Raw genomic sequence first — 25,269 nt, 5'->3', positions numbered from 1 at the left:
ATTGCAGCGCGATCGAAGAACCGCTGAGACAAAAACAAAGCCTCAAGCCAAGGTCGGACACGGTAGCCTACTACACTCGGCCTCAGAATACGCGACATGAAAGAACCGACGATTCTGTACACAGGTATGAAAAACCAACACCGAGAATCCTATTAAAGACACCCCAATAGGTACATACACCGAAAGAAAGATACAGTTTCGACAAAAACCCAATTGTGAAAAATTACTTAACTTTGAAAGCGTGCGAGCAGGGACAGCTTTGAATAGACGTGACCTCCAATCTTGCGCATGCGCAATGATAAAGTATAAAGTCCAATCTTGCGCAAGTATAAAGCTACCACTTTATACTTTTTTAATTAAAATATATTACAAATAAATTGTATATGAAAGAAAAAATCGAAAATAGTTCAAACAATGGTAGAACATTTTGTCCATCACGTACTCTAGTGCTCTAGTTTGTCTAACTGCTTATTTATATATTTTTCAGACATAAACGAGTGCCAAGAAGGAAATGGTGGTTGCAGCCAAGTTTGTGACAACACTGTTGGCAATTTCTCTTGCTCGTGCTACACTGGTTACAACTTCACTGCCGGAAATCCGAATGAGTGCACCGGTAGGTTAAGCAGTCTTTCTTTATACCTTATCCCTTTGTCTTGGTACAAACTTACTTACTGATTGACTTTCAGATCAGTGGATCTTCCTACAAGTAGAGAACGAAATGTTTAACGTCCTATTGCATATGTGTGCTTTATGTACCCCTTCTCAGACATTGATGAGTGTACTACACTCAGAGAGTGCCATCCTAACGCGACATGCTCAAACACAATAGGATCATTTAGCTGTGCCTGCAAGTCTGGCTTCAAGGGAAATGGAATGTCCTGCATTGGTGAGTAGGAATGCTAAATAAGTCAAACTTCCTGGCAGTAACTGAGAATTCCAACTTCAAAATTTTCCAAAAATGTAAATTTTTTAAGTTTCAGAAGTTTTACAAGAATTCCAACACAAATATCCAACTTTCTTTCAGATTTTTCAAAAAGGAATTAAATTTTTTTTAAAGTTTGGCTCATTTGTGTGGCTGGAATGTCCTGCATTTAAGTTTGGCGTTTTAAGTTTTTAAGTCTTATGGCTGAAACACTCCCCGACACTCACTAATGAACCTCTGAAAGTTTGGCAAAGATCCGTTCAGCCATATTTGAGAAAAATCACGACACACAAATGACTCTCGTATAGTATAGATACATTTCTGTGTAAGATAAGATTTAAAAGGGATAACAAAATGGAGCATGGACAAATTAATAAGTGGAAAGTTTGAATTTGTCCTTCTTTAGATATCAATGAATGCATCGTTTCAAACGGAGGCTGCAGTCAAGAATGTCACAACACTGGTGGTGGATTCTATTGTTCCTGCCAGACAGGCTTTGAATTCTCCCTGGGCAGCAGCTCTGTGTGTGAGGGTAAGCATAAAAGTTCTCCGACACAAAAACAGAATCATTCCAACAAAACCTTCTGAATCGTGTATTGTCTTATCTTTTAAATACCGGTAAGTATTTATTCCTGGTATCAAGTAAATTTGGGAGAGAAAGGATTCTGAGTCTGTTGCAAATCCAGATAATTTATTATTACCCTCGCCAGAGGAGAAGGTATTGTAATTGAGTCCGTTTGTTTGTCTGTCTGTCTGTCTGTCTGTCTGTCTGTCTGCTGTTTGTTTGGTGCACAGAATAAATATGATTTTCTCAGCAACTGTTGGTCCAATTGACATGAAGTTTTCACCATAGGTGCACCTCCACCTATCTAATTTTTAAATGAGAATTATGACGTCATAGGTCACGTGGTATGGGCTCCATCTTGGAAAAACCGAAAAACGTTGCACCTCTATATCTCCGAAAGTGCTGAATAGAAAAAAATTGAGACATGACTCATTGCAAAGAACTCTACATGGGAAATAAAATATGTTAATGATGATGTCATAAGTGCCTCCATTATGACGTCATAATTTGTCAAGTACAAAACTTCATCCAATCAAGATGAAATTTCTTGTGTGTCATGTAGGCATAAATTAGTGGAGAAAAAACAATAATGATGATGTCATCGGTCATGTGGTTCGGCCGCCATCTTGGAAAAACTGAAAAAAATTGCACCTCTATATCTCCAAAAGTGCTGCATACAAAAATTGAGACATGGCTCATTGTAAAGAACTCTCCATGGGGAAGAAAATATGTTAATGATGTCATATTGTCATAGGTGCCTCCATTATGACGTCATAATTCGACAAGTACAAAACTTCATCCGATCAAGATGAAATTTATTAAGCATCATCTAGGGATAAATTGGTGGCGGAAAAAAATGATGACGTCATTTCACGTGGTTCGGCCGCCATATTTTTTAAAACACAAAAGCTTTAAAAACCACTGAAATCACGTCCGGGCAAGGGTCTGCAATCCCCGATTGCTCTTTCTACTTTATTATTGCTTTGACTATACCTTCTCAACATCAATCTACATGGATTAGGGTACTAGGGTTTGAATTGTAAACCCATATCCATTCCTCAATGACATGAAACGAGGCTCTTTGTCATATGACTACCCTGTTCTTCAGATATCGATGAGTGCTCCAGTGGAAATCGTTGCCATCTTAATGCCACCTGCTTAAACACAGCAGGCTCGTACAACTGCAACTGCAAGCCTGGATACTCTGGGACTGGATTGCATTGCTCAGGTATGAAAAGCAAATGATCGTGTATCCATCTGTTATGTCATCGGGTCGCAAACGTATCTCAGGCAAGAACGTGTGCATGCTTTCAGCCATCGTGAACAAACTAACAGAATTGCCTTTGGTGTAGAGATCAACGAGTGTTCCAATAACAACGGAGGCTGTAACCACCTGTGCCATAACAACGATGGAAGCTTTGTATGCACCTGCCACCATGGTTACCAGTTGTCCCCAGGAAGCCAGAGCCAGTGTGTGGGTAAGCACTGTCTTGGAACAATTTGTGTATACAAACCAAGTCATGTTCACTCATTGAATACTTGTAAAATTTATTAACACTGGGAAAAATACTCATTCTGTTACAACAGAAATACATGGTATAACCAACTCACAGGGCACAATGACCCCGGGTCAACACGATTCTTCTTCTTCATTCAGTTGCATTTACTTCATTTTATAGCAATTGAGAACAATAGGAGAAGATTTGATTGGTTCCTCACAGTGGGAGGGGGTGGGAGGGAGGAGATCGGGGGAAGAGGGATTCTGAGAAGGGATTAGGGAGGGGTAGATTGGGATTCGAGGAATTACTGATAAGGAAGTAGAGAGTGGGGAGGGGATAGATCGGGGGATGAGCGATCCCTGATTAAACCGTTATCTTCTCGGTGGGTCACTTGAACCAGAAGACAATTGCCTTTGTACAACAAAGCTTTCACAAACCTTATCCCCAATTAGTATTTACACAGAACTGCAAATGAATGTATATGTTTCCATCACAAAGGCACTCTTGAGTCAACCAGAGTCTGAGTTATACTCTTAAATTCCTTTGAATGTAATACATATATACTGAAACGCAAAAGAAACTTACCACCTTTGAAACCTTTAAATATCAACAATAACACTGTGTGTAGTAAATGTGTGAACTTATTTGTGGACAATAGTGTCCTCACTGTCAGACAAAACGGTCACGGATGGTCACTTGAACCTTCAATGGTCACTTCACAGCACAGCTGTTGAACAGCCGTTTTGACTGTCAGTGATTAGCCAAGGGGTACGGGATGATTTTAATGAGCTGCACGTGATGTCTTGATATTGGCTTTAAAAAGGCCAGTGCAAAATGGGCATTTTGACCAAAAACTTTGACCATTTTGACCAACTTCAAAAAGACCGAAAACGCAAAAGAAACTTACCACTTGTTTGAAATGTAATAAAATTGTAACAGTTCAAAATAAAACAAACCAACAATTGCTAATTGAAACATTGGCATTTTATTGATGACATGTCAAGTTTTTGACCAAGATACACCATCTCATCAGTTTGTTCTACAGTACAGAACAGCACAGGGTGCAATGTCAGTCCCCTTTCAATAGCGTGTGTGGCCACCATTCTTTTGGATACAGGCAGTGCATCGTCGGCGTATACTGCCTACCAGTCTTTGGATGGATTGCTGCTGGATTCTGTCCCACTCAGTCCTCAATGTCTGAAGCAGCTCTGCCCGTGTCCTGGCCCTGCCAACTACGCATCTCCCAAGCTCATCCCACAGGTGCTCTATGGGATTCAGGTCAGGGGAGAGCGCAGGCCACTGCATGGTGTTGATGTTCTCGCCTTGGAGAAATGCAGTGGTAAAGCGAGCAGCATGGGGACGAGCGTTGTCATGCTGAAAGGTTCTCAGTTCTGGGTGGTCTAGCAGGAATGGCAGCAGATGAGGTCGCAGGATGTTATCCACATACCGCTGGGCGTTAAGATTCCCATCCACAACCACCAGTGGCGTCCTGTGCTGGCCTGATATGGTGGCCCACACCATCACACTTGGGCCACCCCACCTGTTGGCTTGACGCACGCAACAATCGGCATATTGCTTGCCAGTTCTTCTCCAGACACGCTCACGCTCATCAGGACTGTCCACACAGAACCTTGACTCATCGCTGAAAGCGACCTCGTTCCACTGCGCCAAGGTCCACCGCTGATGCTGCTGGCACCATCTCTGTCGGTTGCGGTGATGGGCAGCCGTCATCACGGGGCCTCTGTATGGTCTTCTGGCAGTCAGACCATAGTCATGCAGTCGTCTTCGTGCAGTATCATTGGAGATCCGTGGGTTTGCACGCCCCGGAATTTCTGCCGCAGTGCGGGATGCTGGACGGAATCGACCCCGCAGGTGACTTCGGACCATCTGCCTGTCCTGCCTTGCAGTGGTGACTCTTGGCCTCCCTGATCGAGGTCTGTCATCTGCAGAGTTGTGGAGGGTGTCTCTGTCCACCAGGGCCGATATCGTCTGGTGTGAACAGCCAAGGCGACGTGCCACCTCATGGTAGCTCAGTCCGCCTTGCAGCATGCCCAGGGCACGCTGCCGTTGATCCCTTGACAATCGTGGCATGTTGATTGAAATGCCCATTTTGCACTGGCCTTTTTAAAGCCAATATCAAGACATCACGTGCAGCTCATTAAAATCATCCCGTACCCCTTGGCTAATCACTGACAGTCAAAACGGCTGTTCAACAGCTGTGCTGTGAAGTGACCATTGAAGGTTCAAGTGACCATCCGTGACCGTTTTGTCTGACAGTGAGGACACTATTGTCCACAAATAAGTTCACACATTTACTACACGCAGTGTTATTGTTGATATTTAAAGGTTTCAAAGGTGGTAAGTTTCTTTTGCGTTTCAGTATATATACACACACCCTTAATATTTAAATTAATAATTTTCCTGCAAGATTCTTATAAACTATAGCGTAGTATTGTTAAGATTCATCAAAGAACTGAAATACATCGGAGTTTGTAGTCATTATAATGCATTTTATCAATTAAGAGGACAAGGGACAGGTTTCACTTGGAATACCTGCGATAAATCGCTTACCTAGAAGTTTTTCTACTTCTACAGCACGTTTGCCCTTTTGTTGAATTGTGTACAATTTAAAATAACCTTCTCCTACTTATGACACAATGTTCATGTGCTAGACATGTATGTCCCATCCTCAAGGTTCATGTGTCCTCTTTTTCAGACATTGATGAGTGTTCTGCAACAAATCCATGCCATCCTAATGCCACCTGCACAAATACAGTGGGTGCGTACGAATGCACCTGCATGGATGGTTTAGTGGGAAATGGAACATCCTGCTCCGGTAGGTGGAATGCAAACCAACATTTACCTCATCAGTTGCAATTTTGGTTGCATCAGTTGTAACCTCATTAATATAGTAAGTCCTTTTTTTGGAATGAATGAGTTCGTGCTTTCCTTTAACCTGCAGATATCAATGAATGTTCATCGGATAATGGCGGTTGTAGCCATGACTGCCACAACACAGCAGGGAGCTTCTCCTGTTCCTGTAGATCGGGTTACGTTCTGGGAAGCAATAAGCAGTGTCTGAGTAAGTGAGAGAGTGAGCACCCACACGCTGTCATTCTCCTTCATTTTCTTCACTACATTGATTGTAACATCATGGCCCCTATGCACTCTTCCCTTAGACATCAACGAGTGTTTGGGTGAAAATCAATGCGATGCCAATGCGCTTTGCCTTGACAAAAATGGCTCGTACAGCTGTACCTGCATGGATGGATTCACTGGAAATGGACAAAACTGCACAGGTGTGGAGAGCAGTGCAGGTTATAGCCACATAGAGTCAGAGCATACTCAGGAAAATTGTACTAAACTTTTGAGGATTGTCTCATATTTGATCATTTGACTTGTTTGCAATGTACGTAAAATTTGTAAATGTGTCGTTACCCTAATTTTCCTCGTAACATATGCTATTGGAAATAACATGCGGTTGGACACTCATCACCTCTCAGAATCTTATTATTTGAAAATGTATTTAGATATTATGGAGCATACAACGCACATATGAGCAGACGTGTGCACACATACACACACACATGTGAGTTCAAATGAGAATTCATATGTATGTATACGAGTGTAAATATACAAAAGAAAACATATTTTTTGTTTATCAATGTATCTATAATGTAAAAATCTTTCTTCAATTTTGTTGTTTTGGCCTCTTTAATGCTCCGATCAGGTGTTTGCTCATGATTCAAATGCTATATACTGTGTTTATTTCTCCATTGTCTAATTTTTTTATGACTCGTGAAAAGTCCACTGATGTTTCTTGAAGTGCTTGTCCTGCATATCATTTAACTTCAAGCTCCGACAAGACCCTTCCTTCACTGTCTAAAAAAAAAGAGTGGAATTAAATCATATACAATGTCATCATTTTTGTTTGTGTCTTCTTTCATTTTATAACAGATGTCAATGAATGCTTATTGAGGAATTATGGTTGCAACCATATTTGTGAAAACACTCAAGGGAGTTTCCTGTGCTCATGCTGGCTGGGGTACAGCTTTATGGAAGGAAGCATTACACAGTGTGTGGGTGAGTGTATTTTACCTTCAAAATGATTTTTAAGCATTTCTACAAAGAGTATTGGACTAAAACCAGTAATAATGTGACACGATGAAATTGAGTCGGTAAAAGCATTTTTGTGCAAAACAGCCAAAGGGAAAGTTTCTTCGAATCCCATTGAATATGGAGCCTTATTCTAATGATATAGATGATATAAATACATGTAAAAAAATAAAATAAAAAAATAAAAATAAATATTTACATACATATACACAATAAAATATCAATAAAGATGATGTGTGTGTGTGTGTGTGTGTGTGTGTGTGTGTGTGTGTGTGTGTGTGTGTGTGTGTGTGTGTGTGTGTGTGTGTGTGTGTGTGTGTGTATGCACGCATATGTATGTATATATTTTTGGGGAAAATGCCAGGGGAATACAAAGACCCCTTTATATATGGTATGTGCCATGTGGCAAACTATAGAAAAGAAGGGACATTCCATAACCTGTAGAAAATGCCAAACAATAGAAAATATGGGACATTCAAAAAAAATCTCGTTTTTTTACGTGATCTCGTTTTAAAATCTCGTTTTTAAAATTACATATAAAGGGGCGCCAATTTGGTTCATATATCTACATGAAGAAGTAAAGGTATTTTCAATGCAGTTACAAAGGGAAAGTTTCAAAGGGAACTCTTCGCGGTCCTTCATTTTTCTGTAAAAAATTAAAATGCCACACATAATATTCGTTTTATACTCTATGCAGAAGTAGATGTGCATATACATTTAATCCATCATCTCTAATTATCATCAGTGTTCATCATGTACATATCACGTTTGTCCAATATGTCTGCAATGTCAACACTTGCAAGTTTATGTAATGTGCAATTATGGTCCAAAAGGGACTGGTAAAATAGGCTGCACTGCACATGTGTACAATTCTTTCATCTAATCCAATTGTTGCCTGTAATGTGTACACACATCCCGCTTGTCCAACGCTTGTCCCGAAGAATACATCACACCCAACATGTCTGCAATTGGTTGGTACATAATACATCCAAACTTTATTAACTTTTTGAGCAAATTAGATTTCACATATGTTACGGAGTCCTCTACAATCTCCTGGTCTCGGTAACCTCCGAACCCCGAGAGGAACCCCGGCAGAAAGATATATATTACTCCGTGTCAAAATCAAGATCGAAACCACACCAATGGTTATCAACAAAAAGAATATATTAAAAATCACACAGGAATAATGATACAACCATGATAGCCAGCCACCATACAATCAATATCTTGGGATGGTACCATCTGTTAAAGTAATCGAACTCACTGTTCCCAGTACATGGAAAGAACCTCTTCAATGTCTTTATAACCTTCAAGGCGAAGTTGTTTTGCTCCGGCGATCGTTGGAACAATGTCCGATCAAGAGCAATCGAGGCGTAGAAGGTCGAAGCGACACAGAAGTCACGTGGTCCAACACCCAGCAAACTCGTGGTAGAATGGACACTCTCCAAAGACGCACGCCGACATACACGTTTGCCATTCAATCAGCAAATCGCCGTGTACTCCTCAAACGCCACTTTATTGCACAGCCGTTCCCGGCAAACCATCGGAGGATAAGCCCAGCCGACGCGACAAAAACCTTTTCCGATGAAGGCAGCGCGCGGGGCGAAATGGCGGACGGCTCTCACTCGAGCCGCGGCCTCGAGGCGAAGATTCTCTGGAATCTCACCCCTGTACCTGGCTTCGCAGGCTTTTCCACAACTCCAGCGATAACACCGATCGCACGAGATTCCTTTCAAGGACTCAAAGTTCACTCGCCATGTACGCTCGACCACGCTAGGTACGGAGCTTTTTCAGAACGCGTCGTTTCACTGTCCTCATGCCTTCTTCTTCTTCACCGCCTTTTTCTTCCGGGTCGGTTTCCTGTATCATTTTACGTTAACCTTTTTTACTTTAGATAGCTGTTCCTGAATAATAACCCTTTTGAGAATAATAATAATACATGATATCAGAAACATGTCAAGTGGGTGAAAACCACAACAGCGGAAGTGACGAATCCGTAACACATACTTATGTGAAATTATTGTGATTATTAGAACATTATCTTATGTGTTTTCCTTTTCAAGGTGAACAGAAAACTTTACGTACTGATGGGTTTTTACCAATATATGTAGGGCGCCCCTTTATATGAACTTTTCTAGAGCATTACTTGGTTCATCCTAAGAACACAAGGGTAGTCCAGATTTTCTTGAATCTCCCTTATTTTCTATTGTTTGTCATTTTCTACAAGGTATGGAATGTCCCTTCTTTTCTACTTTGACACATGTAATGTGTAACATACCATATAAAGGGGCATTTTATATGCCCCTGGCATTTTTTTATACATTTTAAATACGAATAAAATGCATTTGTTCATCTTACAAGACTTTATTCAGGACGATATAAAACACTTGAAAAAGTAAAGGAAAAAAACATTCAACCCAGATGTGATTCGAGCTCACAATCGCCAGCTTGGGAGTCTAATGCCGTATCCATTAGATCATTGGGGCAGCATGATGGAATATATTTTAAAATGTTTTATAGGGGTATAAAGTGTGTGTGTGTGTATATATATATATATATATATATATATATATATATATATATATATATATATATATATATATATATATGGATATATATATATATGGATATATATATATATATATATATATATATATATATACATATATATGGATATATATATATATGGATATATATATATATATATATATAAATAGATAGATATAGATATAGATATGTATATATATATATATACACTCCAGGTCAAAAGTTTTAGAACACCTCAATTTTTCCAGTTTTTATTGAAATTTACACAGCTTAATGTCCAGTCAATAACCTGAAATGGTACAAATGTAAGCAGTAAACTGCTCGAGGTTAAAAAAAAAGTTTAGGTTAGCAAAAACGGGAAAATAATGCAAATTGCAGTTATATTGTAAAAAAAAAAAAAAGGCCTTCTTCAGGGTACAAGTAATGGGTTAACAACTTACAGCTGTTCTGCAGCAATGTAAGTAAATTAAGCCTTGAAAGTTGATGCAAACAATTCCTACAGGTGTCCCAACCTCTGCTGATTACTTGATTACAAACCCCCTGTCTGTATAAAAGCAGTATTGGAACAGACTGTTATTACACCCTCTGAAGCATTATTTCGACAATATTGCACTGCAGGAAGTAGTATACTGTATTGCTATCATAATGGCGAGAAAAAGGCAATTAACAAAGGAAGACAGACAGACCATTCTAACCCTTAAAAGTGTAGGTCTTTCCTTTAGAGAAATTGCAAAGAAAGCCAAGGTGTCAGTGAGTGCAGTTTCCTACACCATCAAAAGGCACTTGGAAACTGGAGGAAACTCTGACAGGAAGATGTCTGGCAGACCCAAAGCCACAGCAGAATCCGAAGACAAGTTTCTGAGAGTCAACAGCTTGCGTTATAGGTGGCTCACAGGACAACAGCTTCAAGCACAGCTTAACACTGGTCGAAGTAAGCAGGTCTCAGTTTCAACTGTGAAGAGAAGACTTTGAGCTGCAGGTTTGACAAGTCGAGTGGCAGTAAGAAAGCCATTGCTAAGATGGCAAAATAAGAAAAAGAGGCTTTCCTGGGCCATGAAGCACCACCAGTGGACTACTGAAGACTGGAAGAACGTCTTATGGACCGATGAATCAAAATTTGAAATATTTGGTTCATCACGCAGGGTTTTGTATGCCATCGAGAAGGCGAAAGGATGGTTCCTCAGTGTGTGACACCAACTGTCAAACATGGAGGAGGAAGCGTGATGGTCTGGGGCTCTTTTGCTGGATCCAGAGTCGGCAACCTGCACAGAGTGACTGGCACCCTGAACCAAAAGGGCTACCACAGCATTTTGCAGCGCTATGCAATACCCTCGGGTATATGCCTAGTTGGTCAGGGGTTCATCCTACAGTTAGATAATGACCTTAAACACATCTCCAGGCTATGTCAAAACTACCTTCGAGGAAAAGAACAAGACTGCAGGCTTCAAATCATGGAATGGCCAGCACAGTCTCCAGACTTAAACCCCATCGAGCTGGTTTGGGATGAACTGGACAGAAGGGTGAAAGCAAAGCAACCTACAAGTGCAACACATTTGTGGGAAATTCTGCAACAATGTTGGGAAGAACTTCCCGGACAATATTTGATTTCCATTGTACAAAGAATGCCACGAGTGTGTTCGGCGGTTATATCTGCAAAAGGTGGCTCCTTTGCCGAGTCAAAAATTTAAATTAAATTTTGTTAAACAAAATGATTCTATGATTTCTTTTTTTATCTCCAATTGTTTATTTGTTCTCTGCTTAATTTCAGAGTAGATTGAGACATTAAACTGCGTAAATTTCAATAAAAACTTGAAAAATTAGGTGTTCTAAAACTTTTGACCGGTAGTGTATATATATATATATATATATACAGTCATGTGAAAAAGTAAGTACACCCCATGTAAAGTTTAGACTTTTTCAACATATTTCAACCTACAGCTATTTGATCTTCATTTCAACAATATTGACAGATAAAGGTAATATAATATAAGAAATATCATGAAACATTTACATTTTGTAGTCCATTGTATAATTTAAATGAACAATAATGCAAATTTCGCATGTGGAAATAGTAAGTACACCCTTGGCCCTAATAGGTGGTATTGCCCCCTTTGGCAGAAACAACCTCACGTAGGCTTTTCTTATAACTGTCTACCAGTCTCTGACATTGACTGGGAGAAATTTTTGCCCACTCCTCCATGCAGAATTATTTCAGCTGTGCGATGTTTGAGGGGTTTCTTGCATGCACAGCTCGTTTCAAATCCCCACACAACATCTCGATGGGATTTAGATCCGGGCTTTGACTTCGCCATTCCAGAACCCTCCATTTCTTTCTTTTCAGCCATTCCTTGGTGGATTTACTGGTATGTTTAGGGTCATTGTCATGTTGCAAGGTCCACCTTCGGTTGAGCTTCAACTTTCCGACAGATGGCCTCACATTATCCTCAAACACCCTCTGGTACAATGAAGAATTCATAGTGGATTATGTTACGTGGTCCTCCCGGTAATTACCTGGTCTCGGTGACCCCCGGACCGTGGGAGGTACCGCTCTTTTTCGGCGCTGGGCGAGGAAGAGGAAGAAGATCGCCGCTTCTCCCGAACCTCGTGTCGTTTCTTCTTCCGTTTCCGGTCTCCTTTTCCCCAGAAGGGCTCCTGACCCTTTAATCACAACAACCTTTAATCGACTACACATTAATAAGCAAAGACCTGAATATTAATTCACATAAATTCACATAAATCCGTAAGACTCCCCCCCTTCAAGAAAGAAAGTTTGAACCCAGCGAAAACTTTCTTTGCCGGCCAACTTGGATAAACAAATCAGATAACTCACACCCCCAAATCATCAGTTCCCCCCGGGCACAATTATCACTTAAAAATAAAGCAACAAAATTTCACCAAAACCCCTAGATTAATTCACTCTGGACCAAGCATCAACCACTTCTAGTTTCTCTTGAATGACGGTTAAGAGGTGGTGACCAAAGCCCCAAAGTTAAACCTCTCGATAGCACTTTTTCGGGAGGCCCAGCTGAGTATTCCCTACAGGGACGCCTTAAGGAATGTGGAGTTCACGGTTAGTCCGGGGAGGAAAGTTCATTACATGGACGCCTTTAAGAACGTGGAGTTCACGGTTAGTCCGTGCAGGAAAGTTCACTACCTGGACGCCTTTAAGAACGTGGCATTCACGGTTAGTCCGTGTAGGAGCCCCGGCTCGGCGGCTCCCCCGTATATAGTGCTTCAACTTCGCCAGACTCCTGACAGTTACGGTGGGACCCCTTGTCCCAGCCGTTACCTTACTGGCGGTCTCCTTCTCGGCCAGTGCTCTGACATTCATTCTTTCGGGAGGTGCCGTAACTCTGGGAGCCTTCATAGTAATATCGGCTGCTGCCGACCCTAAAACTACTGCCAAGTTGTCCTCTTCTGTAGACCTCTCGACGCCTATGAAATGCCTTCCCTACTGTTATGGTCCGACCCTCAAAATCCTTACCATTCCAATTCTTCTCTGCCTCTCTGGCGTCTCTTGTGCTTGCAAACGTGACAAAGCCGAACCCTCTTGACTGTTGCGTTTCCCTGTCTTTTACCACCCGCACTTCCACCAGCAGCCCATATCTGTTGAAGACAGAGGTCAGAACTTCTTCCTCTGTGTTGAAGTTCAGTCCCCCTACAAATAACTTGGAACTTTTGTCTCCATCCCAAGCGGGGGGTGGTGTTATTTCCCCTGTGGGGCTCTTTACCCACCCTCGGGTTACCATAAATTTGCCCCCTGGCCAAATCATTCCCGATAATCACAGATACTCCCTCTACAGGAAGCGTGGCTTGTAAACCGACGGTGACCGGTCCTGACACCAAATCGGATTCCAAATGGATGACATGAAGTGGGGCACTAACACAGCCACCGATCCCTTGTAACCGAACACTATCACCAGTTGCGGTACTCTTTGACAATGGCAAAATGCCTTCAAGCATTAAGGATTGATGGGCTCCTGTGTCCCTCAAAACCCTAACTGGTCTTGGGTTAGTCAAGTCTCCCTTGAGTGAGACCAACCCCTCATAAATAAATGGTTGGTAACTCTTCTGTGGGCGATTTCTTACGCTTGCCATCGCATTCGGAGTGGTAATAGTCGGACTCCGCTCTGGGTTTTCCCTTTTCATGAGGTAACAACTGGACATCAAGTGTCCAGGTTTTTTGCAAAAGGCGCAAGTCGGCCCGGAGGAAAAACTCGTGGTCTGCCTCGGGCCCCCCGAAAAATATGTTTGTCTTGGGCCCGTAGCCCCCTGATTTCGAACCGTTCGGGTATCAGCGTTGTCCCCATAATCATCTTGAGGCCGCCGCCATGTATTGTCGTTCTCCGCACCTGCTGTTCCACACCTCCCCTGCGGAGATCTAGGCGAGGAGTTAGGTTCGTGGACCCCTATCCGGTGTGTTAAGGCATAATCATCTGCCATGGTGGCTGCGTCCCACAACTTCGGTACTTTCTTTTCCTGCAGGTACACTTTGATGTCCTCGTGGACACACTGTTGAAATTCCTCCACCAGCATCAGGTCACGCAATGCTTCGAAGTCATTCCCGACTCTTTTTGACTCACACCACCGATCAAACATGTTTTCTTTCACTCTAGCAAACTCCACATGGGTCTCACTCTCCCTCTTCCTGGCATTCCTGAATTTTTGCCGGTAAGCTTCCGGAACCAACTCATAGACTTTGAGGATATGCTTCTTCAATACCTCATAATCTGCACATTGGTCCATTGGTAACGCCGAATAAATCTCTTGAGCTTTACCCACCAGCACACTTTGCACTAGTATGGTCCAGGCCTCCTCCGGCCAGTTTAACTGTCGAGCCACTTTCTCAAAGTGTGGAAAAAATTGAGTGACTTCCTTTTCACTGAAGGGTGGAACCAGCCTCACATGTCTGCCCACCTCCCAGGTGTTCTGGCTAGGTGTCGACCCCGTCAGCAAGGGTGGTACCTCGCCCCGTTCTCTCATTACCTCCAGCTCCTTGAATTTAATCTCTTGCTGAAGCGCCAGATCACGTTCCTTCAACTCCCTTTCGGCTTTTCTCTCCTCTGCTTCGAGTTCCCTGGCAGCTCTCCTCTCCTCTGCTTTTCTCCCTTCTAACCTTTCCTGGAGTTCTCTTTCCACTCTCCTTTCCTCTGCTTGTTTCTCTTCTCTCCTCTCTTCTGCTTTCCTTTCTTCTTCTGCTCTTTCCTTTTCTGCTTTCCTTTCTTCTTCTGCTAACCTTTCCTGGAGTTCTCGTTCCACTCTCCTTTCATCTGCTTGTTTCTCTTCTCTCCTCTCTTCTGCTTTCCTTTCTTCTTCTGCTCTTTCCTTTTCTGCTTTCCTTTCTTCTTCTGCTCTTTCCTTTTCTGCTTTCCTTTCTTCTTCTTTGATCCGTTCCTGGCTCCGTAATTGCAACTCCAGTTTCCGGAGCTCAACGTCTTCTGGTTCTTCGGGTAGCCACTCCCAGGCTAACTCGTCCCATGTTCCTAATCCCACCATAGACTGTATCACCGTGGTCTGCAACTCTGCCTTCCTCAAATGAGTTCGGACCTCCAAGTTAAAATGTTTGGCCAATTTCAAGAGGTCCGCTTTTAGTAACGCTCGGAACTGTGCCTCACTAGGGGTTACCGCAAAGTTCTGTGCCACAAACGCCATGGTGACTACTGGTAACACCTGTTAACCTTCACCCCAGAAATTTCCAACAAAGAAAAGCAACAGTCTTACTATTATTGCTATTGTTATTTATTTATTATTATTTTTTTGTTGTTGTTGTTTTGTCGACAGAGCAAAACAATTTTGGGAACGTTGGAAAAGTTCCCACTCTTGGGAATTCTTTCCCAGACTAAAATTTAGAAAATTTAATAGATCCCGGACGTAGACCGAATTGCGAATCCGCAAATTGTAATTACAATGAGCCCCCAATTCTGTTACGTGGTCCTCCCGGTAACTACCTGGTCTCGGTGACCCCCGGACCGTGGGAGGCACCCCGCCAGAAAGATATATGATTTATACGCTTTCGTAACGCAATCAATATGAATTCCAGTCAATAAGAAACCCCCACACCAAGGATCCGGAGTAATCAATAATATATTCCCCCAAGGAATCAACAACTATCAACAATCAGCAATCAATCACTAAGATGTAAACTCATCTACAATAGCTCTAAGATGGCCATCTTATACATTCCTCACGTGAGCCCCACTCCCGACTCCCTCCATGGTCAATGTCTCTCACAATGTCTCCGTACTCCTGTAGTTCGATCTCCGCACGTGGGCGGTTGAACGGACCCTTCCTGACGGGCTTCCACCGTGCACGTCCCGTACCGGGGACAGCCGCTGCAGCGCACTCCTCCTTGCCAAGCAACGGGGCAAAACCAAGCGCGGCTCGCAACGCGCGCTAGGCCCAAGGTGCGACCCGCACGCGTCCTTGTAGACGGGGAGGCGAACTGTGCCGGACGCTGGTTTCCGCGCACGAACCCATGGCAACTTGATGTGTAAAGGGGTAATTACCCCGCCCAGGTAACTCCTCTCACCAGACGGGCTGTCAAACGCAGCGTTCCCCTCGCTGCTCAATATCGATACCGCTCTTTTTCGGCGCTGGGCGAGGAAGAGGAAGAAGATCGCCGCTTCTCCCGAACCTCGTGTCGTTTCTTCTTCCGTTTCCGGTCTCCTTTTCCCCAGAAGGGCTCCTGACCCTTTAATCACAACAACCTTTAATCGACTACACATTAATAAGCAAAGACCTGAATAGTAATTCACATAAATTCACATAAATCCGTAACAATTATATGATGGTGAGCTGCCCAGGCCCTGATGCAGCAAAGCTGCCCCAAACCATAATATTTCCACCACCATGCTTTACAGTTGGTATCAGGTTCTTGTGGTCAAATGCTGTCTTTGGTTTTCGCCAAACATGTCTTCTGGTACTGTGGCCAAATAGCTCTACCTTTGACTCATCTGTCCAGAGCACATTGTTCCAGAAGTGCTGGTCTTTGCCTGGGTGTTCATTGGCAAACTTTAGTCTTGCCCTGATGTTCTTTCAGGACTGCAAAGGTTTCCTCCTGGCACACCTCCCATGTAGATCAAATTTGTGCAGCCTCTTTCTAATGGTAGACTCGTGCACTTTGACATCAACAGTGGCAAGAGCTACCTGTAGGTCCCGTGATGATATTCTGGGGTTCTTAGAGACCTCTTTCAGCGTCTTGCAGTGTGCTCTTGGGCTGAACTTGCTGGGGCGGCCTGGCCTGAACAAGTTGGCAGTTGTTTGGAATCTTCTCCACTTGTAGCTGATCTTCCGGACAGTCGAATGATTGATTTCAAATTGTTTGGAGATCTTTTTAAATCCCTCCCCAGACTCGTAGGCATCTATAACCTTCTTTCTGAAGGCCTCAGAGAGCTCTTTTGATCTAGGCATGGTGATGCCATGATTTAAAGAGCTGTGATTGTCTAATCTTGGTTTTAGCATTTGCTTTTGCCTTTGGAGTCAGTAGGCATAAACCAACAGGAAGACCAGAGAACTGTTTATGAAAGAAAAGCAAGCAATTTGGAAGCTGAGAGAACAGGGTCATTCAATTAGAACCATAGCACAAAAACTCGGCGTAGCAAATACAACAATTTGGAGTATCTTGAATAACAAACAACCACGAGTGTACTACTTAGCAATAGACAATTGCCAGGTCGGCCAAGGAAAACAACTGCAGTTGATGACAGAAAAATCATAAAATTTGTTTCTCATTAATCTTTCTTCCACATCTTCTTTTTAATTTCTTTCGATTACCTAATTATATTTCTATTGGTGATTCGGTATTCTGATAGTGCTTGGTGATCTTCACTGGCAAACCTCAGAATTGAAAATGTTTATTTAAGTCATGTGTGCATTTTATATCCTTCCTAAACAACTGTGTCACGTCATACCCATTTAAACTGCTTTACCCCTTCAGATGTGAACGAGTGCTTGAACACCAACGTGTGCCACCATGACGCTAACTGCATGAACACAGTTGGTTCCTTCAGCTGCAACTGCAAATCCGGATACACTGGAAATGGAAGGACGTGCACAGGTAGGATTAGTGGGAAAATGTTCTCCTCGAAAATCCCCATTCGCTTTGATGTTTTTTCTTTTTCGATGCACGAAAAAGTAATTTCGAAAAATCCCCAATGGATAATTGTGGTGTTGTTACCTGCAGTATGTATGTTGCATGCAATACTTTCTATCAGACATAGATGAATGCTTCACAAGTAATGGAGGATGCAACCAGCTTTGTCAAAACACCAATGGGAGTTTCTTCTGCACCTGCCAGTCTGGTTACGAGTTCTCTGCTGGCAGTGAGACACAATGTGAAGGTAAATTGATGGTCCCCTCCTGTGTACTTCCATGACATACAATTATTGCATGATTAATGCGAGATGCTAAAGCTTTACTTCAAACAGAACTGCCTTTTATCTTCACTCAGACGTCAATGAATGTTCTATTCCCGAGGCCTGTCATCCAAACGCAACATGCACAAACACTCTCGGTTCGTCTTCCTGCACCTGTAATGGCGGCTATACTGGAGATGGACACAGCTGCACAGGTCAGTCTGGTCCAGAACCGTCCAATCGCTGCGATTCACCACTTATTTGTAAACTCAAAACCAATACCGATTTTATGTCGTCGGCCTTTGACAAAACATCTACGATTTCTCATAAAGTCTGATAGAAATCCGATGAGAATGCCATCAAATCTCATGAGACGTGCATCGGTTTTGCTCGTCTGTCGAATTAAGTTCGACAAGCATTACAATTTTTTCGATTTGTAACATCACCAATCAAATTATGAACGAACGTGAAAGAAAACCCCACAAGAGTCCTTAAACAATGAAAAGATAACCATGACGGATTATTTTCTCAGATGTTAACGAGTGCACGACGGGAAATGGAGGATGCAATCAAGTCTGCTACAACACAGATGGCAGCTTTTACTGTTCCTGCCATGACGGATATCAACTGTCTTCATCAAGAATGGAGTGCGAAGGTAAGCAAAAACCTTTACGCGTTCTGGAACCAAAGTTATATTGTTATCTTTGAAAACGTCTTGCTTGAATGGGAAGTATTTTCCCAGGGTGATTCAAGATCTATTGAAGATACATCCGAAAAATATAATCCTTAGGAGAGGGATTTGCTCATACATTGTGACGTCATTTGTGGACAATATTTGTAATAAGAAACAGCATCCTGATGTTTAAGAGACCTGTGATAATAACTTCTTAGAACTGAATCGGCTTTTCGACTGAATCTACTTTATTACCTCTGCCACTGAAGGTGGACGGAGAATGTGTTTTCACCCCTGTCTGTCTACATGTTTGTCTGTCTGTCTGTATGTTTGTCTGTCTGTCTGCCTGACTGTTTGCCTGTCTGTCTGCCTGCCTTGTCTGTCTGCCTGCCTATCTGCCTGTTTGTCTGTCTGCCTGTCTGTCTGTTTCTCTGTCTGTGAGCAGGTTATCTCTCGCAATGATGTACGGATTTGGACGAAATGTTGTGGCCATGTTGGTTGTGTGACGAGGACAAATTTATTTCGATTTTGGTGAACATCTGAATATGGATTCGGATACGAGAATTGTTTAATTCTGAATTGATTCTTCACCATTGAGAGATTAGGCCAAAAACGATATCTAACATGATATCTCAAAAAGTTGTGCATGGATTTGGACGAAACTTAGTGGATGATTTGGGTAGATGACAAGAACAAGCCGATTTGTTTTTGATTAAGGTATGGATGCAGATCCGGCCTATCAGTTGGATACACAACAGAAACTGTTCAACCTGGCAGAGGTATGCGCTCCACTGAATGCCATTCTAGTTTTCTCTTTGTTCACAATTATTGCCACTTGCAACCACCGGCTTTGATGACTTTAATGGTGAAAGTATCCTCAACTTCATGTGGGGTCGGTCAAAGGAACTTTTTTGGAGCAAATATTTCACAGAACCAGCTGGCCATGTCAGACTTTGTTCAGGGTGCTGGTTGCAACTCACCTCGTCTTACTAAAAGACACTGAACATTGTGCTTCATCAATGACCAGTACTGAGGGATGGGTCCTCCACCTTAGCATCCTTCCGAGGGACGCACACATCGATGCCTCGCCCTCCATGTGAAACAGCAGGATGGCAGTTTATAGCTGCATCTAGATTCAAACCCAGGCTAGACAGAGCAGAGAAGAGTGTGCACACCTCTGGGCTCTCCTGTCAGCCTTGACAATGACCTCTAAAAATCCCTCTTTGTCACATTTGTTTCCGTGCAGATGTGAACGAATGTGATGGCCTGGTTTGCGATTCCAATGCAGAGTGTCGGAACACAGTCGGTTCTTACTCATGCATCTGCCAAGCTGGCTACTTTGGGAACGGATACAACTGCACAGGTGGGAAATCAGGAAAAATTACAATGAGTGTGACTTTACCTTTCCAAAAATTATAGCGGTACATATCTCGTACGTCGGTGGAACTTTGCCCTCAGTTTCTTTTCATGATAATTTTAATTTCCCATTAGGAAAACTTGGTTCAATCCATGGAGCGGACCGTCAACACTCTGGGAATATATTTTTTTCAAATCACCTTTCAGATGTACAATTTTGTGGCAATTTTGCTTTTCCTGTTCACCTGTTTCCCATCAGGTGTCGTTTCCTCTCATCACATCGGCCTCATCTGCTGAAAACATTTCAAACTGAAAACCTGATTATTTTATTTCAATTGAATTATATTCCATGTACGGTTTTCTTCATCAGACAACAACGAATGTTCTTCTCGGACGATTTGCCATCCAAATGCCACATGCTTAAACACCGCTGGTTCTTACATCTGTACCTGCTCGAGTGGCTACACTGGAGATGGACACACCTGCACACGTAGGTTTATGACAGAATTTGAAACCTGTTTATCAACTTCAGTAATTATAGCATCAGGTACCTTTTGATTAAAGGTGGATGTAATGAACTATTTATTAATTTACAACGTAAGCTTGTAATGCGAATTACACACATTGTTACCCCACGCACGTAAGGAATTGGTTCACTTTGTCTGTCTGACAGATGTCAGTTGATAATAATCGATGAACTCCTCAATTTCAACTTAATTTGATACTTTGAACGCTGTAGAACATAGATGGGAACCCGAACCTGCAGCTTAACCGTACTGTGGCAATATGTACGGCAGAATTTGGCAAAATGTACGGAATCTCGTCCCGATGACACATGCATACGGAGGAGTAAGGTAATTTTTTTACTCTGCATGTCTGGCAGTGAAACAAAATTGAAAATCATTCCAAACAGGAAACTTACTGTTTTAGGGATGTTAACAAGGACACAAACAACACACACGCACGAATAACTAATGTAACGTGCTAAATAAGGTGGTGTAAAAGATGGTGCATCAGCGGCGGTTTAAGTGCATCTTTTTTTCAAAGATCGTTCAAAAATTGTCAGTTTATCCGAGAAGAGTTGCCCGAAGTTTGGACTGTTCGGTCCGACCCATTGGCTTCGTATGTTTGCCATCACACCTTTTATTCAAAGTTCACGAATATATCTAATGTAGATCGTGCTCGGAAAAGCAAAGCAAAAGTTGAAATTAACTTTCCATATCACTTTTCTAAATAATGTGCATGTTGGGTGTTCTATGAACTCTCTTGTTTATTTCATGAAGTCGTGTTCGAAACATTTGACCAGAAACTCATTGATGTTTCCGCCATGTTCAATTCCCGGAATGATGAAATCCCATTATAAATGCTCTTCCAAAGGCATCAAGCATCGTCCCAAACAGTTTATAATTATTTAAAAGGGGACGAGGGTTCCAAAATTGTCTCCAGAAAAGAACAGCCCCCTGTGTGCTGGTACCGTCACTACCAAATACCAATCACCTTTTCCGATTCGTCAAATGCAAACCACCTGGAGTGTGTCTCGCCATGGAAAATGCATTCTCATTTGGAACATTATCTTTGACGAAGACTGAGTGTGGATCACTATTCTAAAACAACTTGCAATCAAATTTAAACAAGAACTATTGAAATGAAGGAGACTCATCCTCGGCAGAGCTTCAGGCGTGCTCATGACAAGTCGTGAATTATTCGGTACCTGAGGGACCCACCTTTACAATTCTGTCATGAATTATTCGGTACCTGAGAACCCACCTTTACAATTCTGTCATGAATTATTCGGTACCTGAGAACCCACCTGCACAAATCAACACTTCCTCCTAGATTGTGAATATTTCCACCGAGTACAAAATTCAATCGAAGGTATCCTTTTAAGTGAAGGTTGTTGGAACTTTTGGAGACCCATTGTGATGATTTCTGTCCATTTCTTCCAGCCTCTGGTTCTTGTGGAGGAGAAACGTGCGATTCCAATGCCTACTGCATCTCAGGTGGCTGTGTTTGTCGAGTCGGCTGGACCGGGGATGGACTCATCTGTTCAGGTGAGGCCGACGCGTTAAAATTTTTATAGGTTTAACATGCTGTCGTCAAATTTGTGAATGTGTGGATGCGTTTGCATGTGTGTGTGTGTGTGTGTGTCTATGTTTCTGTGTTGGCATGTTTGGGTTTTTGTGCCTGTATACAAATCAACCAATGGACGAGTATACAGTAAAGTTGAATCTATCTCCAAAATCACCTTCAGATGTACAATTTTGTGGCAATTCTGCTTTCCTTGTTCAGCTAGGTTCCATCAGGTGTTATTTCCTTTTCTCACATCTGCCTGATCTACAGAAAAAGTTTCAAAGAATAACCCTAATCATACCCCGATGATACCTGATACCCCATATAATTATATTTATTATATGGTCTTCTTCTTCAGATAACAATGAATGTTCTTCTCCGACTACTTGCCACCCAAAAGCCACATGCTCAAATACCGTGGGTTCTTATATCTGTACCTGCTCGAGAGGTTACACAGGAGATGGACACACCTGTACAGGTGGGTTTGTGAAAAGGATGGAAAATCATGAAAATATTTCATTCGGTTCTGCCGTTTATGAAATTATTCCAATAGATATTGATTTATTTTCATGGATTTATTTTAACAGATATTAATGAATGCTCCTCAATCAACGGCGGATGCAACCATGTGTGTGAGAACACCGCTGGTTCTTACATCTGTACCTGCATGACTGGCTACACAGTAGAGGGACACAGCTGTTTAGGTGGGTTTTTTTTTTTTGTTTGTTTGTTTTTTTTGTATACAAGATCGAGGCTCGTGAAAGAGCAAACATTAATCACACAAAAAGACAGACCGACACACAAAACACAAAAAAAAAGGGGAGCGGCAGACAAGATGGGGAGAGAGGGGGGAGGACACAAAAGAGAGGGGGAAGAAGGGGAAGGACACAAACACAACATTTGAGAGCAGGGACATCGGGAGGACTTGGGGGGAGGTGGGAGAGGATTAAAACATATGAACACTGCAAGGACTCTGGGGTGAATTACCGGGGGTAGAAAAGATCAAGGTTTTCGATGGGGGAAGATAAGAGATGGTGGTGAACAGCTGTTTTAAAGAACTGGAGGGAGGAGTGGGATTGAAGGGAGTGGGGGAGTTTGTTCCAGAGGCGGGAGAAAAGGGGAATGAAAGAGTGAAGGTGAGCAGAGAGCCTAGACTTTGGCAGTTTAACCATAAGAGGGTTGCAGGCAGATCTTGTGCGACCTGAAGGAATATTGGGGGGATAGAGCACAGAGAGAGCTGGGGGAGCAAGGCCGGAGAGGAGTCGGTAGAAGACAGAAAGACCACCAACCTGCCTGCGGTGAGTGAGTGAAAGGCCCTCGGCGTTGACTACATCGCAGGAGATTCCAATGATTCTGAAAGCTTTGGCATCAACAGCGTGAAGCCGAGCAAGGTGTGAGGCAGGAGCACCAGCCCAGAGGGGGGAACAGTTTTCCATTGAGCTGCGGATGAAAGCCTTGTATGTGGTGAGGAGCTCAGGTGTGCCAAGGAAGGACTTCGCACGACGGAGGATGCCCAGTCGGCGACTGGCTTTGGAGGCCAGCTTGGAAATGTGGTTTTCCCAAGAAAGATCATGGCAGATAGTGAGACCCAAAAGCTTGAGTGACAGAACTTCTTGGAGAGGATTGTTGAGAAAGTAGATGGGAGGGTTGTCCAGTCGGTCCTTTCGGAGAGACATTGTAAGAGTGTGAGATTTGTCAGCATTGAAAGACATGTTCCACTTGTTTGACCAGTCTGTGATTTTGTCCAGGTCTGCAGAGAGTGAGGAGGCTGCAGACTGCCGATCTGAGGGATGAGGAATGGAGCGACAGAGAGTAGAGTCGCCAGCAAAGAGATAGAGAGGATTTTCAAGAGAGTCAGAGAGATCATTGATGAAGACCAGAAAAAGCACAGGGCCCAGAACACTACCTTGGGGAACTCCAGCCTGAACAGGAAGAGGAGATGAGAGAAACCCATTCAGGGCCACACGTTGACTACGACCAGAGAGGAAGTCCGCCAGCCATGCGTGGAGATTTTCATGGATACCAAAGGAGGAGAGTTTGGAGAGCAGAGCAGGGTGCCAGACCGTATCGAAGGCACGTGAAATGTCAAGGGAGACAGCTCTAATTTCCTGTTTGGCGTTGAGGACCTCCATCCATTGTTGAGAAAGCAGAAGCAGCATGTCCAGAGTAGAGTGACCAGGTCTGAAACCAAATTGATGATCATCAGAGATCAAGCCATTGGAGAAGAGGAAAGATTTAATATCTGAAGCAATGATGGATTCCATGACTTTGCTGATAATTGGGAGAAGGCTGATTGGTCTGTAGTTGCTGGGATCTGTTTTTGCACCTTTTTTGTGCAAAGCGGTGATGTTGGCTGATTTCCAAGCAGATGGCAGATGACCTTGAGCAAAAGAGAGGGTGAAGAGAACAGAAAGAGGGAGTGAAAGAGCAGAAGAACATGATTTTAGGACCCGTGGGCTGATGCCGTCAGGACCAGTTGCAGAATCAGAGTCGAGGGTTGACAGAAACTTTTCCACCTTGTCAGGAGGAAAGGACACAGAGTCCAGGAGCACCTGGGTACGACTGGGTACGGTGGGTACAGAGAGGGATGGGTTTGGGACACAAGATTTAGAGGCAAACACAGAGTTGAGGCATTCAGCTTTTTCACGTGCGGAGTCAGCCGTTAAGCCGTTTGAGGTGAGGGAGGGGATGGAGGGGGAACAAACACCAGAAACAGATTTGACCAGACGCCACCAGGATTTGGAAGAGGGAGACAGATAAGAGAGTTCAGTCTTGAGAATGGTGAGATATTGAAATGGGTTTGCGAAAAGGATGGAAAATAATGAATTTTTTTTTTTCAGTTTCGCTGTTCATGAAATTATTCCAATAGATATTGATTTATTTTCATGGATTTATGTTCACAGACCTTGACGAATGCTCCTCAAATAACGGCGGATGCAGCCACACGTGTCTGAACACAGCTGGAAGCTTTGAGTGCTCATGTCCTCCCGGACAGCAGTTTGTACCTGGAAGTTCTACAACTTGTGAAGGTAAGATCTTTCCAATAGTTTCACATGATTTTAAATTGTTATTTTTTTTATACATCAGTTTTTTTTACTTTTCTTCATGAGAATTTGATAACAAAGATGGAAAAGCTGTGATTTATCTGAAGCCGAGTATTCTTTTTA

General features: G+C 42.8%; 1 protein-coding gene across 1 annotated transcript in view; it reads left to right on the top strand.

The window, feature by feature from the left end:
• The window catches only part of LOC137424248 (uncharacterized), a 207,243-nt gene that overhangs the window by 74,944 nt on the left and 107,030 nt on the right, over nt 1-25,269 (top strand). Inside the window, exons 25-43 of the mRNA XM_078771992.1 lie at nt 488-613; nt 767-886; nt 1,329-1,454; nt 2,596-2,715; nt 2,840-2,965; nt 5,703-5,822; nt 5,949-6,068; nt 6,166-6,285; nt 6,944-7,069; nt 17,586-17,705; nt 17,863-17,988; nt 18,099-18,218; nt 18,536-18,658; nt 19,923-20,039; nt 20,403-20,522; nt 21,979-22,083; nt 22,461-22,580; nt 22,690-22,806; nt 25,006-25,131. Of these exons, the coding sequence (XP_078628118.1) occupies nt 488-613; nt 767-886; nt 1,329-1,454; nt 2,596-2,715; nt 2,840-2,965; nt 5,703-5,822; nt 5,949-6,068; nt 6,166-6,285; nt 6,944-7,069; nt 17,586-17,705; nt 17,863-17,988; nt 18,099-18,218; nt 18,536-18,658; nt 19,923-20,039; nt 20,403-20,522; nt 21,979-22,083; nt 22,461-22,580; nt 22,690-22,806; nt 25,006-25,131 (2,298 nt within the window). The remainder of the gene's footprint in view (nt 1-487; nt 614-766; nt 887-1,328; nt 1,455-2,595; nt 2,716-2,839; nt 2,966-5,702; nt 5,823-5,948; nt 6,069-6,165; nt 6,286-6,943; nt 7,070-17,585; nt 17,706-17,862; nt 17,989-18,098; nt 18,219-18,535; nt 18,659-19,922; nt 20,040-20,402; nt 20,523-21,978; nt 22,084-22,460; nt 22,581-22,689; nt 22,807-25,005; nt 25,132-25,269) is intronic.

This window comes from Myxine glutinosa, chromosome 1 (genome assembly GCF_964187855.1).
Source record: "Myxine glutinosa chromosome 1, kmMyxGlut1.1, whole genome shotgun sequence".
Taxonomy (NCBI): domain Eukaryota; kingdom Metazoa; phylum Chordata; class Myxini; order Myxiniformes; family Myxinidae; genus Myxine; species Myxine glutinosa.
Note: the sequence above shows the minus strand (reverse complement) of the source record. Positions and strands in the feature narration are given on the sequence as shown.